The sequence below is a fragment of the Anabas testudineus genome, chromosome 1 (assembly GCF_900324465.2).
Source record: "Anabas testudineus chromosome 1, fAnaTes1.2, whole genome shotgun sequence".
Lineage (NCBI taxonomy): Eukaryota > Metazoa > Chordata > Actinopteri > Anabantiformes > Anabantidae > Anabas > Anabas testudineus.
In genome coordinates this window covers 18,661,423-18,680,039 of record NC_046610.1, presented here as the reverse complement: position 1 = coordinate 18,680,039, position 18,617 = coordinate 18,661,423, and the positions used below count along the sequence as shown (strand labels likewise).

Genomic DNA, 18,617 nt, shown 5'->3' with positions numbered 1-18,617 from the left:
TGTGTCATGGGGATATTTGACATGTTCCCGGAGTGTTGGAGCCCAGAGGTCAAACATCCATCACTGGCGCTCGCTTGATGCGGAATGAGGCCGTCATCCACCCATCTGTTGACCGCCCGGCTCGCTCCGAAACACGACCCTCAATAAGTGAAGCGTCTCCTCCACCCGCTGCTCGGACTGCGCCCTCGCGTTTCTTTGTGTTCAGGTCGATTATGATCAGCCGCGGCTTGATCCCATCGACGCTGCGAACAAAGAGCAGAGCCCCGATGCGCGAGAAGCGACTCGATTCCACCTTAAATACTATTTGCGTCTGTGGCGGAGACCTAGGCGCCATCTTCGGTCCACCTTAAGCGCACAATGTGGCCAACGAACGCGAGCGTACCAGCCGGGCTTCCGTCCTCATTCTCCAGCCGGGGATCGCACTCTTGTTTCCAGCTTCAACACCGCGTCACTTGTGAAACAACAGAGTAGCAGAAGACGCACTCGGGCCAAACCCCATCAGCACCAGCAGGAGAAGATGTCCGAGCCCAATAAGTACCGAGAGTGGATCCTGGAAACAATCGACTCCCTCCGATCGAGGAAAGCCCGTCCGGATCTGGAGAGGATCTGTCGAATGGTCCGGAGACGACACGGGTCAGACCCGGACCGAACCAGGACAGAACTGGAAAAACTGATCCAAGAGCAGACGGTGCTCAAAGTTAGCTACAAAGGGTCCATATCGTACCGAAACGCGGCGAAGATGCAGAGGAAAAGCAGAAAGAGGAGTGAGTTCACGGCCGCTGGCAGCGGCGGCGCGGAGGCAGCGAGGGAGCGGAGCAAACACGACCATCTGAACAACAACGGCGACAGTGCGCACAGCTTCACGGACCAGGAGGAGGGAGAGGAGGACTCGGAGCCCAGCCCGGATCCCCGCACTCAAACATCAGCTAGCACCACTGGCAAAAAGATCAAGCCTGCCTCTAGCCCGAGTAGCGGAAACGGGTGTCTCAGCGGTGGCGCAACAACGGGCTGCGCTGTCGGGAGCGGCTGTAAAGAGGAGAAAGCAAGTGCACCGACAGACAAGGGATTAGGACAGCAGGGAGTGGGGGACAGCCCGGGTCCAGGTCCCACCTACAGAACAAGCGCACACGACGCCGGGGATGGAGGCAGGACATCACCGAGCCAAGCCGATGCAGCCGGCGGAGGAAAGGAGGCTGGGTTGTCCGGAGCTGACAGCCACAACAAAACTTGCTCTGGGAGCGTCGGCAGCCTCCCGCAACAGCAGAGGCAGAAGCAGACCGTGCCCCTGAAACTTCGAGCCGGAGGAGGAGGAGGCACCAAAACAGCGCGCAACCACGCCAACTCCGACCTGGGAGACAGACTGGTGGCTTCTGTTCGCAGCCTGTCCGAGAGGAACCTCAGAGGCCACATGAAACCACTGGGACTGAAGGAGATCCTGAGCTATCTGAGCAGCCAGGAGCGGCTGTCGGAGGAGAAGCTAACCCGAGGCAAAGTCAAAGTGGTCATGGAGAGAGAGGTGGCGAGGGGCCGGCTGCGCAGGACCCGCTGCGGGAACATTACTCTTCCTCTGAGGGGGATGGTGGTGGTGGAGGAGCCGACGACGCCGAAGAACGCGTGCGCTGACAGACTTGGAAAGAGCGCACTGCAGGACAAGCCCGGCGTGAAGAAGGTGGGAAATGCTAACTTAATATGTCCACCACGTCCTGGTTGTAGCATGTAGGGCGTCACAAATGAATGATCGCGGCTTAAAAAGCACCCGCGGCGCCGTGACGCGCCTGTCAAATGTCCTCATGTCAAAGTGTTTGTGGAGATTTGCAACTGTAGAAATGTTGCTTTGGTTTGAGGAGAGATGCTGACTGTGTTGCGTGTGTCCTCTGTGGCCTCGGCATATATATATATATATATATATCTATATCTATATCTATATCTATATCTATATGTGTGTTTGTGTAGCTCGGCTTCCTGGCACAAAAGGTGCGGGTTTCACAGAGGAGAGCACACTTCCCCGGCTCTCACTGCGAGCGCGCACATCCTGAGGAGAGGAGCGTCTGTGCAGGGGGGGCGCGCGCGCGCACGAGCACGCGCGTGCTCTCGGTGCCACCGCACTATTTGAGGCCAGCAACATTTGATTTAGTCTCTCAGGGAACTTCAGCCGCGGTGTCTGGGCCCTGCCGCGCAGCAGGCGCTGTCTGCTTCAACTTGAGACGTGCCGCCGTCGCTCTCCTCTGCGAGCGCTGCTCCGCCGCGCAGGCCGGGGCCAGGACTCAGCTGAGCATCATGGTTGCGTCTATATCTGAAGCTCATATGACATCTGAAGCGCCTAATTCAGTTCTTTCTCCGCATCTCTCCCTCTTCGTGCATCCTTAAATCCTTTGTACCGTTCCTGACAGCGCTCTCCTCCCTCTCTTCCTCCCCTGTGGGTGCAGACCTGAGTAGGCTACAGTAGGCGGCTGTCGGTATTTCTGATGCGCGTGTTTCTCTCCAAGTGCGAGGTGGTTTTCATCTACACTTTTTGCCCCGAAGAGGCCGCAGGGTTGATATTCAGTTTAAAGCTCGTTATTGAGAACTTCGATCAAACTCAGGCGCTGTAGAGGATGAAGTCCGCGTTTGAGCCGCACTTAAACTCCCTGTTTAGTTGGACACGTTCTGAAATAACTTCTGTACGTGTCATTGCAGCCGCCGCCCCCCTCCGTCCAGGACAATGAGCCAATGGAAGCAGCCAGTGAAGAAGAGGAGCGAGAAGAGAAGGAGGAAGAGGAGGAGGAGGAGGATCCCCGGGGCTCTGATGTGGAGGGAGGACTATCCCCGGTAGCCATGACAACCGAACCAGGGCTCATTGACAAAAGCACAGATGCTGAGATCCAGGCAGCATCAAAGCAGGAGAGCCCCCATCATCAGCAGCTGCATGCTGGCAAAGGTGTGTGTGTCAGTACTGGTCTGTCATTGTTAATACTACTATACTATATCTACTATTATCTACTATTACGTCACCTTTTACTACTTAAGATTGCAGTTTGTTTTGTTCCTTGTCCTTTAAAAATCCATTTTAACTTCCATGCCTTCAATTTTATCTTCATGCCTTCATCTCCAACTTTAACTGTATTAATGTTAATAGTTGTTCCTGTTTCTATTTTCTCTTTGGACCATGTGTTACGTTTTTAAAGTACTGTATAAATGTAGACTAATGCAGTCAGCATATCATTACAGAGTTCTTGGTCATTACCACATCCCCCTCTGCTCATCTTTCAGGGTTGGATTTATCCACCACACCCTGTCCACCTGTTCAGGGAGCTTCGCCCTCACAGTGTGAGAGTGCGCACTCACAGGACAGAGTTTCCTCCCCTGATCAGCTGCAGGAGGCGGCACAAGTAAGTAACACTTCAAATCTGGATCGATAAAAAGAGAAAGAGATGATCACGGCTGTCATATCGTCTTGGCACATTTGGAGACAACATTTGTGAAGAGCATCACTTCTTATTTGAATTTTATCGCTGTATTGCCAAATGTCAACACACAACCATGATTCATCCTGCATACAGTCCTTGAAGGATTTTTATGCTGTTGTGAATCTCCGAGGCATTTTAACATCTCCAGCAGAGGCAGCAACAGTTGCTGTTTGGAATAAATTGATGCCGAAATCAATAGTTAGAGTGAGCAGCGATGCAGCGATATGTGGCTGCAGCAGCTCGACAGACAGAGACGCACAGCGTGTAGGTATGATTTAAAAACTGTATTTAATGAAGACGAAAGTCGAACAAATGACACTGTGACGCGTGAGTGTAAAGTAAGTGTAAGACGTGCCTCTGACCAGCAGTTATAAACAAAAGAGGTCTGCCTGTAAAACTGTAAATCTGTAACCTTACTGTTTCTGATTGAGTGGGATTGTGGGTAATATAGGCACCTGGTTTTGATCATGAAGAAGGATGTGTGGATTTGAAAAGTGATTATCTCGCTGCATCACTTTTGATAATTTACTATCCACTGCAACATCTATCCAGCAGCACGGAAACCACTTTTTATTAAAGGACCATAAAACCAAACTTCTCCTTTGATAAAGGAGAACAATCCAGTCATGAGGCACTACAGCTGTCAGTGATGGGGCAAATTGTGATTTATTTAGTGTTTGTCAGGTTTACGAGGGAGGAATTTAGAGCAACTATTGACTATTTAATTGAGGAAGTATTCAAATGTTGCATGACTAACAGGAGAAACAACCTGGGGGGGGGCGTGGTTTATCTTTTTTTAGAAAGACAGGTTAAAAAAAAAACAAACTCGGTTGAATTACACCCAGGTTAGGACGGACTACAGCTCTCAGTTGGATGCAGCTTAACAGCTTTGTCAGATTTTGCTCCCCCACCAGCCCATTTCCTATTGTGCACATCATCGTTTACTCTGGCACAACAGATGGTCTAAATGTGCCATTGTAGTTCTGTCATGACGCCAGCTCATCTTGTGATTCACATTTGATGACTTGCTTAATGCTGATAAAAGACTTGACTTTCACTTAGCATTCATGACACGAGACTTGACTTACATTGTGACATGTGACCCGAAAGTAATTGACGTTTTTAATACAAGCATTTTTGCGAGATAGTAAGAAGTTATGTTTTGTTATTTCTAGAGGCCCGCTACAATGATTATGTTGTGGATGTGGGCATGTGAGGTCTGATGAATTGTCTGATTAAGTTGTGGGGGTCCTGTTTGGCAGCTCACAAATCAATGCATGATAGCAGACGATGAGCCACGAATAATCCAAAATATTCCGCACACGTGCCAATCACATCAGGCTAGAAGACCAGGACGTCAGTTATTTGGATTTCAAATTAAAATCAATTCTTTGTTTTGATTATTAGTGCTTGTGGGGTTGGGGCAGACCTACCGTGCACATCCAAACAGCAGTTAGAGTAATGACATGTATGACAAGATCAAGTCTGGCGCACTGACCAAACTGTGCACGAACAGCACGTCCATGCAGCAGCTGCAGCACCAACGACATCTGGCCCTTTACTGTCAGTCACATGTTCTGTATCGCACCTCAACTGTAGCAGCTTTATGTGGAGACCTGCCCAAAATGAGATGCTGATGCTGATTCGGGTCCTGAGAGCACGTCTCACACACAGAAAGTTACTGTATTCTTTTCTCTAGTATCAGAAAAGCCTCATTTACTAATTTAGGAGTACTGACGTACTTATGATTAGCTTGTTACTTCTACTCGATGAAAAAGTTATTTAATCTGCAGCATTTCAGTGTAAATACCGATGTCAGACAGTAGAATGTAAAAAAATCATTATATGTCGTTATTCTTATCAGGTTATATCACCTATTTGGGACTCGATTGTAAGAACACAGACAAATCATTAGATCATCACTTGCTTGACTTACTGCAGACTGTTGACTTGACTTGCTTGATTTTTACCACAGTCACTTGAACATTATAATTTGCCTGTATGACTTACTCTCCTACCCTTCTGATGTCTTCAACATGATTTAACCAGCACAGTATCTATTATTTCTAGTTTTGACTTGTCCCAGGCCGTAACTACCTGTTGTTTTCTCATGTTCACTTGTTTTGTTTGTCACCCACGTACAGAATCAGATGCAGCATGAGGGAATCAGCCCCACATCTCCAACTGTAAACGGTGAGTTATACTTTACTGGTCATCTCAAAGTGTGTGTGTATTGGTGTATGTTCGAGGACATGATAGGTAATCACTCTGGTTTTCCCCTGTAGGGCTGGAGTGTAAGACTGAGGTCGGCGTTTCGTCCTGCCTACTCACACCCACTGCCTCCCCGAGAGACTCCAGCCTGTCTGAGGAGCAAGGGATAAATGGAGGCGTTAACAGTGGAGGGTGAGAACGCGCCCGTTTAACATACAGAGTGAGGGTAGAAAAGTAATGGTAACAGTGTTTTATTAACTTGTTAAACCACCTTTGGCAGCCATAAGCTCAAACAAGCGCTTCCTGTAGCTGTGGATTAGATCTGCACAGCATCCAGGAGGAACTTTGGACCATTCGTCCTCACAGAACCACTTCAGCTCAGACATATTCTTAGGATGTCTGGTGTGAACGACTCTGTCTCTGAACCTCATTGTACCTTTCGAGTGATCACGCTGGGCGCACGCTTCTACAGAGAGTAGCCACTTCCTGTGTGGTACAGGAAGGAAAACAAATTGTCTCCATTTACAGCCAGTTTGTATATATGTGGACTTACACGCTACTTGATATTGTAAATCAACAACACTTGATCATATGTCTTCTAAGATCTCTTGTTAGTGAAACATGGTTTAAATCAGCTGATACTGCTCGTGAATAGCACACTGACACTGGTTTATTCTCATTTCAATGATTGGACATCAGACATCTTGTAATGGATGTGTTCAGTAAAGCTTAGAAATGTTCCATATGTCTATATTTTTTTATATTTAAACAAAGTTTAGGACCCACAGGCATCAATAGGTCGTTGGTACTTTCCTATGAGACGGTCTGCCTGGTCTCTACTATAGGCAACCCAGTCCAATTAATATTCCAATAGTTATATAGCATATTTGCTTCTTGTTTTGATTCTGGGGCATTTCTGACTTTAGTCTAGTTTTCAGCAAATCTACAAGCAAATTTACCTGAAGAATTCAGACTTCTTGTTCTTGTTCATATGTCAGTCTGTCCTGGAATTGTGTGCAATCAAATGGGATTGTTGGGCTTTCTTTATCATTTTTTATACAATTATACTCTGTAAGGTCTTAAACCTTACACTGTAAAGTGCCTTGAGATGACTGTTATTGTGATTTGGCGCTATACAAATAAATTTGAATTGAATGGAATTGAATTGAATTAGTTTCAGTCCTATACTGTACAACCAGCATAGGTGTCAAATTAAGGATGAAAGTAGGCTCTTAACCTAAAGTCTTTAATGAACTGACTTACTTGAGGACTTGGCTTGAGGTTGGGTCTGGCTCTGTGAAGTTAATTTCCATTTCAATATTTACTACATTATCATAAGACACAGTACAACCCCTTCCATTATTGTATTTAATCCTTCAAATAGAGTAAAACAAGAACATTCAACAGAAAGCAACTTCTGACACTATGAAGGAGTCATAGGACAAAGAGCAATGAAGCGTCCTAAATTATTCATCTCTTTCAAACTTTGAAATCCTTTGTCTTAATCAACAAGACATAAACATACACATTATAAATGTGAAGTAAAAAAAAACAAACACAAAACTTCAGGTTTACTATTTCAACATCTGCTCCAAGTTGTGTAATGTGCCCTCTGCTCTCTTCCTTATCTTTGTAGGTCTGTGAAGTCTGAGGGGGCCAGCGGCAGCCCAGTGGACTGGACAGTGTCTGATGTGGTCAGTTATTTCACAGCAGCAGGTTTCCCTGAGCAGGCCTCTGCCTTCAGGACCCAGGTGAGCCTGAAGTTTTACGTTACCTTTAACCACTAGATGGCATCACAGACAGAAGTAATGGCTGTACTTGAAACTTTACCAGTGGTAACACATGGGACACCTACCTACCCACATTGCTTTGCTCTCTTTGCTAGGAAATCGATGGCAAGTCTCTTCTACTCATGCAGCGTAACGATGTGTTGACTGGCCTGTCAATCAGGCTTGGCCCCGCCCTCAAGATCTATGAGCGTCATGTAAAGGTTCTACAGAAAACACACTTTGAGGATGACGACTGCTAACAACACACACAAGACTGTTTTGCTTGTATCTATATATAACTCAATTAATCATATAAAAATGCATGCATGATATACAGTACACCACTTTTCATCTCATGACATCACACACACACACACATACACACACACACACACACACACACACACCTTTGTGTCTCTTCCTGGGCCTCTGTGACTGCTCTGGTCCAAAAACAACAACACAGAAATGAGACCAGATTACTGGGATAACAAGGAATTTCTACCAAAAAGAACACAAGTGCTGGAGGGAGAAAACAGACTGAGAACATTTTGAGATACAGAGGTTCAGGACCATCCTGCAAATTCTCTTTTTTATTTACCATAATCAAGCACTTTGCAATTTCCTAAGTAAACTGTGCAAGATGGTTTGTTTTTAAACTGTTACGCGGTTACCTTTATGCACATTTTGGAAAAGGTTGTAGTTATTTTGTGAAATCTTCTTGTGATGTGAGGGTTTCTTTCTGTGGGTGTGTCGATATACAGTACACATAGAGAGAGCATGTTACATGTAACACATACAGTGCATCCAGAAGGTATTCACCGTGCTTAATTTTTTTCCACATTTTATGTTACAGCCTTATTTCAAAATAGATTAAATTCACTATTTTCCTAAAAAATTCCCATATACCCCTGTTAACAGTGCATAAAGTCAAAGAAGTCAAAGAGATATGTCTGTAGACCTCCGAGACAGGAGAGAAAAGGGCCTTAGTCAGGGAGATGACCAAGAACCCGATAGTCACTCTGAAAAAGCTCCAGCATTTTGCTGTGGAGAGAGGAGAACCTTCCAGAAGAACAACCATCTCTGCAGCACTCTACCAATCGGGCCTGTATGGTAGAGTGACCAGACGGAAACCACTCCTTAGTAAACGTTTGCCAAGAGGCACCTGAAGGACTCTCAGACTATGAGAAACAAGATTCTATGGTCTGATGAAACAAAGATTGAACTCTTTGGCCTGAATGCTAAATATCAGATGGAACCAGGCACCAATCACCACCTGGCCAATACCATCCCTACAGTGAAGGTGGTGGTGGCATTATCATGCTGTGGGGATGTTTTTCAGCGGCAGGAACAGGATTGAGGGACAGATGAATGCTGCAATGTACAGAGACATCCCTGATGAAAACCTGTTCCAGAGCGCTCTGGACCTCGGACCGGGGCGACAATTAATCTTTTAACAGACAACGACCCTACGCACACAGCCAGGATAACAAAGGAGTGGCTACAGGAGAACTCTGTGAATGTCCTTGAGTGGCCCAGCCAGAGCACAGACTTGAACCTGATTAAACATCTCTGGATAGATCTGAAAAATGGCTTTGCTCCCCATCCAACCTGATGGAGCTTTACAGGTACTGCATAGAAGAATGGAAGAACCTGCTTATAAATAGGTGTACCAAGCATGTGGCATCATACTCTAAAAGACTTGAGGCTGTAATTGGTGCCAAAGAGGATTCAACACAACACTGAGCAAAGGCTGCGAATACTTGTGTATTATGTAATTTTTCTGTTTCATTTTTAATACACTTGCAAAGATTTCAAAGAAACTTCTTTCACGTTGTCATTATGGGGTATTGTTTGTAGAAATTGAGGAAAATAATGAATTTAAACCACTTCGGAATAAGGCTGTAACGTGACAAAATGTGGAAAAAGTTAAGCACTGTGAAAACTGCACTGTAAGACTTTGACCTGATTTAATAAATCCCCTGAAGCTGAAGTGAATGAGATTCTGTTTAATGACTGCTGACCAAGCGTAATATTCCTATATGTCAAGATAAAACCTGTTTCAGGGCTAACAATCTTTATAAATGGTCGTTGGTCAAAGCAATAACTTTATACTTCCCTTTGGATGTTTGAGAGGTTGTTGGATCTTGTTGACTACTAGAGCAGCAAGTGGTTAATCATTTGTGGCTTCAAACAATGTTTTAGATAAAAATCCATGACATAAACTTGCTTCTAAAAGTTTTAAACAGAGCTAAGTGTGGACTGTTCTGGCCTGTGCATCATCATGAGGCGCCAATTTCACAAAGTTACACTTAAACTTACCGACTTCGTTCATCTGTTTCACGGAGCTGTGTATCTTAATGTCTAATGGCTGTGACTTGTGGGTACATTTTCATTACCAGAGTCATTTTATACTGACAAATATGGCTGAGTGAGCAATTCTCCCAGTTAAGTTTAGTAATTGGGTTGCAAAGAAACACATCAAAAGCAAACTATGAAAACAGGACGTCGCTGTAGCATCCTAAACTAGAATAACTTACAATATTAGAGGTGCAAACTATATTTATTTTCTGTGAATGTATGTATGTTTTATTTCTGCACACACAGAGAAATACATGTTTTAGAGGAAATGGCATTCACACAGTTTAGAATGATGCATATCTGCTTTTGCTAAGCTAAATTATGTTTTTTACTCATTTATTCAAACCTTACTGGTATAATATTTTTCAACTTGAGGTATGATTCTTGTGAAATACGATTCAAAGTAATCAAGATTTATATCACTATTAAACAGTAACTGTATGCTTTATTACCTCTTCACTGCTAATGGGTTGTGTATGAGCAGACCCAACGTTACGCTGTCTAATTTCTACAGTGGAACTGGTTCATGTGGTGCAGACATTTCAATTTAGTCATGCATGAAACTCCTTTTAGTAAGCAGCTGCTAAACGGCAACGAAACAACTGGTGTAACTGGCTCCTCTGGACGGTTTGTTCATGCTAATGAAACCGAACTCACTTCAGTGAGTCGCTGCCCTATATTAACTAAAAATACCTTCAAAACCAACAAATTAAAAGCCACAATGTCCTCGTTTTCAGCAGGCGTCGCTGATAGTTACCATGGAAACACATCATTTAGCTGGCAGTTAACATGGGTGTACATGTAACATGCTGTATACAGTAAAGTGAATATGTACAGTAAATATATTAATACATTAGCCATTTGTAAATTATGAGAATGACATTATCTAATGGAAAGATGTTATCGCAGGGTAAAGCTGAGTCAATCAATCAACTAACCTCATACCACCAGCAATTTTGAACTGTTTTTACTGGTCAAACCTTAGAAACCAAATGCTGTCAAGCTGTCTAACGCCCCCCCCACCCCCCCACACACTGTAACAGCATATTGTACATTCCAGGTTTTTCTGTGCGTTAATATTTCTGCTTTCATTGCATTGGTTTCATTTTGTTGTTGTTATGTTTTCAGTTCAAATCAGTGTTTCTCTGTGCATTCAGACCTCCTCTACCTCTCTCTAATCATCTCCCTGTTCACCTTCACTTTCCTTACAACACATTTTATTTCATATTCATATATAATTTAACATTTCCTGAACATATTTTCAGGCTATTACAGTCGTTCAAAGGTGTATCTTAGAGTGCCACTATTAACGTCATTTCATTGTTATTTGTTAAATCTATCAAGGGCCGTGTACAGTACGTCTGTGCCCTTGCTGCTTGTCTCCTGATAATTGTTTAAGAGCATTTTTAGTAATAAAAGTTTAAATTAAAACAACGTGTGAATGTTCTGTTGTTGCAGTTCCTGTTTGTCTGTTGTGTAACCGTGTGTAACGATGTTTGTGTTCATGGTTGAGCTGTGTCTCTGTGTGTATTTCTGTGTGTGTGTGTGTGTGTGTGTGTGTGTGTGTGTAGCAGACATAAATGTGCATACATGTGTGACACAGGGAATCCACCAACAGTTTAGAGCAGCTGGGTCACAGCAGCAGCTCCCTCCAGTCACAACGACAAGGAGCAGCAAGAAGGGAAAACCACACTACATTTTAGCACAGAGAGGATTTATGCAGAAGGTGAGACTGACTCTGGGACTGTGCTTGTGGAAAATGGGTTCAATGCAGCATTTATTTGGACACATGAATATTTCAGGCCAAGCTGGGATGTGTTCTCCACGACCAGCCAGCCACTCGTGCTTGCTTTTGCTGGTTAGATGCAGGGGGAGGAGGAAGCTATCGAGCCATGAAGCTATATCTGTCCTGGGACACTATCCAAGATAAGTGCTTGGGATCTCTGTGTGCGTGCACATAATGGGGTTACAAATAAGACAGGGAAGCAGATGGGCATATTAATACCGCTACTGATAAACAGACGGGCTGCAGCTCCCACAGACATGGTGGTTCAAGACAACAGAGGAAAAAGAAAACAGCAAGGCTCTGCTGGAAACTTCTGAAAGTTCAGAAAGACTGAAACCAAGCCAGCGCAGATCTGACATAACCTGAAACCTTCGGCAGTGATTCCCACAGAAATCAGCTCCTGAACAGAGCACGGTAAACAACAGAAGAAAGCAGTGAGACATCTGAAATCTGACCAGACAAAGGACAGCAGTCATGCCAGGTTCAGGAGGAGCAGAGTGAGTGAAACAGCTGCATGTGTACAGTTTGTGGCTTTAGGTTCATATCATAAACATATCATTGTTCACAGATATCGAAGATGTGTTTCCCATGTTTGTGTCATATGAGTCACATTTTTCTACATAACACCATTAATTACTAACACAAAAGTAGTCGCTACTGAGTTCTGAGATCTTTCTTTTCAAATGTTTACACACTCAGTTGCTATGTGCAGAGCCAAAGAGAGTCTATATACAGCTCAGTGTCACATGAGGAAATTAGAGCTGAGTGCAGGCTGCAAGTGGGCGACTTATAATATGTGTGTTGTTTGGAAGCCCAAAAGGAGAAGATTTCTCCACTGCCATCCTAAAGCAGAAACACAGACCAAACAGACTCATAGTGGACGAAGCTCTCAGTGAGGACAGCAGCATCGTCAGCCTGTCACAGGTGTGTGTAACGGTGTAAATAATACACACCGCAAACGTGTGTGTAATTGTTCTTAGACATTTGTGTGTGTTTGTTTCTGCTAGAATAAGACAGAGGAGCTGCAGCTCTTCCGGGGGGACACAGTGGTGCTGAGGGGACGGAAGCGTCGCCAAACGGTTTGTATCGTCCTGACTGATAACACCTGCGGGGATGAACGGATTCGGATGAACCGGGTGACGCGCAGCAACCTGCGTGTCCGGCTCGGTGATGTCATCAGGTAGCGCTCACGCCTGTGACTTTGTGTATGGTGCAGAGGGCATTATTTGAAATGATGAGAATAATGCACAGGTACGTGTGTATTATCACAGTGTTCATGCCTGCCCTGATATCAAGTACGGGAAGAAGATCCACGTCCTCCCCATAGATGACACCATAGAGGGTCTGACAGGGAACCTCTTTGAGGTTTTTCTTAAACCATACTTTCTGGAGGCTTACCGGCCTGTACACAAAGGTACCAACGATCACTGCTCTGTCACTTCTTCTATAAAAGTGCTGGGTTCATAACGTGAAACACCACTTATTCCCCCTAATTACCTTCAGGTGTCATCTGTGTTGCCAGGTGACATCTTTTTGGTGAGGGGGAGCATGCGGGCGGTGGAGTTCAAGGTAGTGGAGACAGACCCCAGCCCGCACTGCATCGTTGCCCCAGACACTGTGATGTACTGCGAGGGAGAGCCGATCAAAAGAGAGGTCTGTGAGAGATACACGAATCTCTGGTTTGTGCAGTAAGGGTTTGTTTCACACTGATTTCAGGCTCCTGTCATGTTCCAACAACCTGACTTGAAACGATGTTCAGCCCAAGATGAAACACTGCAGGTTCTTATTTCACTCCGTAAACCATTCCTATGAAGACGTGCTTCTGGTTGTCAATAAAGTTAAGGTACACACAGGCCCAGCCTGTTGAAACAAGCAGGTTTTTGGTGAGCTCATGTAAACATGCTGCCGTCAGGACCTTTACCACTGAGGTAATGTTCATCAATTCATCAACAGTGTCTGAGAATTCAAACTGATCTCGATCCTGTGACAGGATGAGGAGGAGAGCCTTAATGACATCGGCTATGACGACATCGGAGGTTGTCGGAAGCAGTTGGCCCAGATCAAAGAGATGGTAGAGCTTCCTCTGAGGCACCCAGGCCTTTTCAAAGCTATTGGAGTTAAGGTGTCATACACATTCACACACGCACAATCCCCCCCCCCTGTTTCAACTAACTAGACATTAGACATTTGCCTTTTCATGATTCTATGGGTGCTTGCCTCCACTCTGTCAGCCCCCCAGAGGCATCCTACTGTACGGCCCTGCAGGCACAGGGAAGACCCTGGTGGCCCGAGCCGTAGCCAACGAAACTGGTGCCTTCTTCTTCCTCATCAATGGTGAGAATGTGTTACTCTCGCATAGTATATATACAAAGTATATAGTTGGAGACGTCTCGGAAATACCAATTTGATTCTTGGTTTCCTAGTTATTGCTCAATGTACAAAGGAGAAACAGTGTGTTACTTGGTGTCTGTTGTTGTGTGACAAGGTCCTGAGATCATGAGTAAACTGGCAGGAGAGTCAGAGAGCAACCTAAGAAAGGCGTTTGAGGAGGCAGAGAAAAACGCTCCAGCCATCATCTTCATTGATGAGCTGGATGCCATCGCTCCCAAGAGAGAAAAGGTAAACAACAGGGAGCATGTTAGAAAGCCTGTGTCTGCTGCATAGTTAGTGTGTCTGTAGCTCTTTGTGTCTTTGTGTGCAGAACGAGTGAATGGCATCTTTACACATGTGGGAGCTTGTTATGCGTGTTATGTTTCCTTTCTCTGCATATTTGTGTCATGCCTGTAACCATTTTGTGTGTATCTCTGTGTGTGTGTGTGTGTGTGTGTTATGTTTGTGTGTAGACCCACGGTGAAGTAGAGAGGCGTATAGTATCTCAGCTCCTGACCCTGATGGATGGCCTTAAACAAAGAGCTCATGTGATTGTCATGGCAGCAACAAACCGACCCAACAGCGTGGACCCTGCCCTGAGGCGCTTTGGTCAGAACAGACACAGCTACGCACACACGGCTACACACACACACACACACACAGACATGAACACACATTTAACATATTTGTGATGTCTCTCTCTTCAGGCAGGTTTGATCGGGAGATTGACATTGGAATCCCGGATTCGACTGGCAGACTGGAGATCTTGCAGATCCACACCAAAAACATGAAACTGGCAGACGACGTCGATCTAGAGAGGTTGAGAAAGTGCAGCAGTACATTTAATTTAAGCAAACACTTTTTCTTTTCCATTTGGTTTTCTCAACCTCTCTTTATTTAAGAGTTTTACACGTTTTCTTTAACGATTTCTGTAACATTTGCATAAATATGACAACTATCAGATCAATAAATACTAAGGTTCAAATCAGGCTAGAGAAATTTGTTACCACTATTGTGCATAACAGTACAGTTCCATCAATGTCCTCGTGTTCTAATTTTGTCACTGTCTGATTCCACATTCCATATATTCAGTCATATTATTGCCTCTGACTTGTTCACTTTCTTTCAGATTGCCACAGAAACCCACGGACACGTAGGCGCTGACCTGGCTGCTCTGTGCTCAGAAGCCGCTTTGCAAGCCATCCGCAAAAAGATGACCCTCATAGACCTGGAGGATGAATCCATTGATGCTGACCTGCTCAACTCAATGGCTGTCACCATGGATGACTTCCAAGTACAAAAAACACGCACACATACTGCTTTGGGCTTTTCCACACTCCTTGTGTGTGAAGGAATTCACTAATTGTAACCTGTGTCCCCACAAAAGTTAGACATGAATATTTCTCAGGGAATGAATGATGATGAGAGATGCATCGCTGTCCACTAACACCGTCATGTGTCTCCCATCAGTGGGCACTGAGTCAGAGCAACCCGTCAGCTCTGAGAGAGACTGTTGCAGAGGTGCCTCAGGTGAACTGGGAGGACATCGGAGGCCTGGATGAGGTCAAGAGAGAACTGCAAGAGCTTGTTCAGGTGAGTTAAAACTACAACCTCCGTACATATCTACACACATAAATCCCACCAACAGTCCATCAGTCTTCATCTTGCTGTCCTCAGTACCCCGTAGAGTATCCAGACAAGTTCCTAAAGTTTGGGATGACTCCATCGCGTGGAGTGTTGTTCTATGGCCCTCCAGGATGTGGGAAAACTCTCCTGGCTAAGGCCATTGCCAACGAGTGCCAGGCGAACTTTGTCTCCATTAAAGGACCCGAGATGCTCACCATGTGGTTTGGCGAATCAGAGGCCAACGTCAGGGACGTGTTTGATAAGGTGAGAGCAGAGTAAGGAGGGAAAAATGAAATGAGGATAACGAACAGACACTTTTTTAAATCCAAGCTCTAAACAGATTGTAGTCGAATCCGACTCCTGAACTCCCCACCTCTTCCCCACAGGCCAGGCAGGCCGCCCCCTGCATCTTGTTTTTTGATGAGTTAGACTCTATTGCCAAATCCAGAGGCGGTGGGGCGGGTGATGCAGGTGGTGCAGCAGATAGAGTCATCAACCAGATACTCACAGAGATGGACGGCATGTCCGACAAAAAGAATGTTTTCATCATTGGTGCCACAAACAGGTGCACATGTGGCAGTTTGTTTCTCATTGTCTGGATTTTTACCCGTTTACTTCCATCACGTTTTTTTCACTTCTCTTATCTCATCTCGGCAGACCAGACATCATAGACCCAGCTATTCTGCGGCCAGGACGTTTAGACCAGCTCATCTACATCCCGCTCCCAGACAAACCATCACGCACTGCCATACTAAATGCCAACTTGCGCAAGTCCCCTGTTGCACGGGTGAGTGGTACACTCACTCACTGACCTCCTCATGTATCGGATAGAGAGAAAAGAACATGAAAACGTGGTTTCTACATTTATACGTCAGAGGAATAAAATGTATTTGAGAGGAATGGTTCCATTTTAAATTGTCGTCACATTGTCCTGGTGAAATAAATGGTGCTACAGTTTATTGAACCTCTACACTTTTTACTTCGTATGGTATTTTTTCTGAACTATAATAATCTAATGCAAAATAAATACACAATTGAAGTGTCTTTCCCTTGTAAGACACTGTGGTTACTGTGGTAACCCTGTTTCATACATTGAGTTGCACACATTAATAGCTCCTGTTCATTAACTCTTGTGTTTTTTGGTCCTCCTTTCTATCCCTCCTGCAGGATGTGGATCTGGAGTACCTGTCTAGCATCACAGATGGTTTCTCTGGAGCTGACCTGACAGAGATCTGCCAGCGGGCTTGTAAATTGGCCATACGTGAGGCCATCGAAGCAGAAATCAAGGCTGAACGTCAGAGGCAGAACAGACCGGGAGTCCCTATGGTCAGACTGTCTTCACTGCTTCATCGCTTATTTACGCCAAATTTTACTGTTTTAACCAAATAAACAGTGTCTCTCACTTACACAGAAAGAGGATCCACTCCTCAAAGCAGTGCCAGGCTATGTGTGCCTGGTACAGAAAGAGACTGTGGAAGATAGAAAAGTTCCCAAAAGGGCGGCTGCGTGTTTTGTGACTTTCAGCCTTTGGACTGGGAACACACACACACACACACACACACACACACACACAATCAACTGTACCCACAGGAAGTCCTCATAATGTATTTTCTCTATGTGCAGGATGAGGACTTTGATCCTGTCCCAGAGATCAGGAAAGACCACTTTGAGGACGCAATGCGATTTGCACGGCGGTCTGTCAGTGACAATGACATCCGCAAATATGAGATGTTTGCTCAGACTCTGCAGCAGAGCCGAGGTTTTGGAAACTTCAGGTACACACGCATACAAAAGTTGGAAGTAAGGGACAAGTTGACCTTGTTTATCTGTGGTTTTACTACAGCACTTTCCTTTTTTCTCCACCTAGGTTCCCTTCTGCCACTGGTAACCGGTCTGGAGGTCAGGGGTCAGGGTCTGGCTCAGGAAGGCCAAATCTGTACAGAGAAGAAGGCGATGAGGATCTCTATCAGTGATAAAAACTTAGCACATGATGTTGTTTTCCTTAACAAATGGCAAGATGCAAAGAGAAACTTGGAGACATATTAGTGCTTAAAATAAAACACAAACAAAAACATAGGTATTAACATGGCTCAAGCAAGAAATCAGATTAGAAAAATCATTTTGATTTTCAATGTAAAAATCAATACACTTGTAAGACTTGTTGGCACTATGACAATTATAATAGGTTGTGTGTGTGTGTGTGTGGTAAATAAATTTATTTCTCTACTTTTATGACATTTCTCTTGAGGTTTATCTTGGAATTCGTGGAATATATGCACTGTTGTCGTAGATGTACCATTTAACTGAACAATTTAAAGCACACTTAAAGTGTGTTGTGACGAGATAGAGCTGATTTTGGGAACTATTACATATGTGGTGGTGACCATAACAACTGTTTCAGGAAACTAACAGCAGATTTTTTATAATAAGTTACTTTTAAGTTGTTGATTCATTTTTGTTACATTACAAACAGTAGCTTCTACCATTACCTGACATCCCAAATTTTGTCAATGTGTCCGTGTCTGCTTGTTACAGACTGAGATCTCTAACAGGGAAAGCTTTAAATACTTTAAATATATCGACCAGATGGAATCCTAAGGTGTAGTACCACTTTGAATAATGGCATTGAGGGGATATATGGTGGTTTACATTTAGCTGCTTCAGTTTCGGGACGCTGGTATGATGCATATTGTCCCACTGTCGAGACTTAGTCAGTATGTACCCACGGCTACACTGGATTTGACATGTCAAGATAACAGAGCATTAAAACTCATCTAAATTAAAGTTCCCACAATATACAGTACTGTGCAAAAGTCTCAGGCACCATTAATTTCTTCTTTGGTTTGCCAGTGCTATTATAACTATGATGAGAAGTTTCCTGGAGTTTCTTCTTTGAGAGATCAGAAGTCCAGTAAGGACCTGGTTCAGCATCTGGCAGCTTCATGTGGGTGCCAGGTCCTTCTGCAGCCTGAAGAAGCTTGATCAGAAATATGTTTTGTGGAAGGAGAGAAGCCGAAAAAAACAGTTTTTGTATTTCTAAGTTTAAAAAAT

At 44.5% G+C, this 18,617-nt stretch overlaps 2 protein-coding genes across 4 annotated transcripts; both read left to right on the top strand.

The window, feature by feature from the left end:
• Nucleotides 1-10: 10 nt before the first annotated feature.
• Nucleotides 11-9,421, top strand: samd1b (sterile alpha motif domain containing 1b). Its single transcript, XM_026360905.1, has 7 exons — nt 11-1,669; nt 2,677-2,917; nt 3,250-3,368; nt 5,591-5,639; nt 5,732-5,849; nt 7,294-7,408; nt 7,543-9,421. The coding sequence occupies exons 1-7, from the start codon at nt 518-520 to the stop codon at nt 7,684-7,686; spliced, it is 1,938 nt and encodes a 645-aa protein (XP_026216690.1). The 5' UTR covers nt 11-517; the 3' UTR covers nt 7,687-9,421.
• A 1,963-nt stretch (nt 9,422-11,384) lies between these two features.
• zgc:136908 (uncharacterized protein LOC563679 homolog) lies at nt 11,385-17,798 on the top strand. Of its 3 annotated transcripts, XM_026360901.1 has the most exons (18): nt 11,386-12,067; nt 12,383-12,494; nt 12,578-12,750; nt 12,842-12,984; nt 13,093-13,223; nt 13,561-13,692; nt 13,802-13,904; nt 14,056-14,189; nt 14,414-14,549; nt 14,648-14,760; nt 15,070-15,234; nt 15,411-15,533; nt 15,618-15,830; nt 15,953-16,131; nt 16,224-16,353; nt 16,734-16,892; nt 17,190-17,341; nt 17,434-17,798. In XM_026360901.1, the coding sequence occupies exons 1-18, from the start codon at nt 12,045-12,047 to the stop codon at nt 17,537-17,539; spliced, it is 2,427 nt and encodes an 808-aa protein (XP_026216686.1). In that variant the 5' UTR covers nt 11,386-12,044; the 3' UTR covers nt 17,540-17,798. The 3 variants fall into 3 exon arrangements, with proteins under 3 accessions (XP_026216688.1, XP_026216686.1, XP_026216689.1); XM_026360903.1 differs by lacking the exon at nt 17,434-17,798 and having other exon boundaries at nt 11,385-12,067; nt 16,978-17,316; XM_026360904.1 differs by lacking the exons at nt 11,386-12,067; nt 12,383-12,494 and having other exon boundaries at nt 12,664-12,984; nt 13,074-13,223.
• The last annotated feature ends 819 nt before the right edge of the window (nt 17,799-18,617 follow it).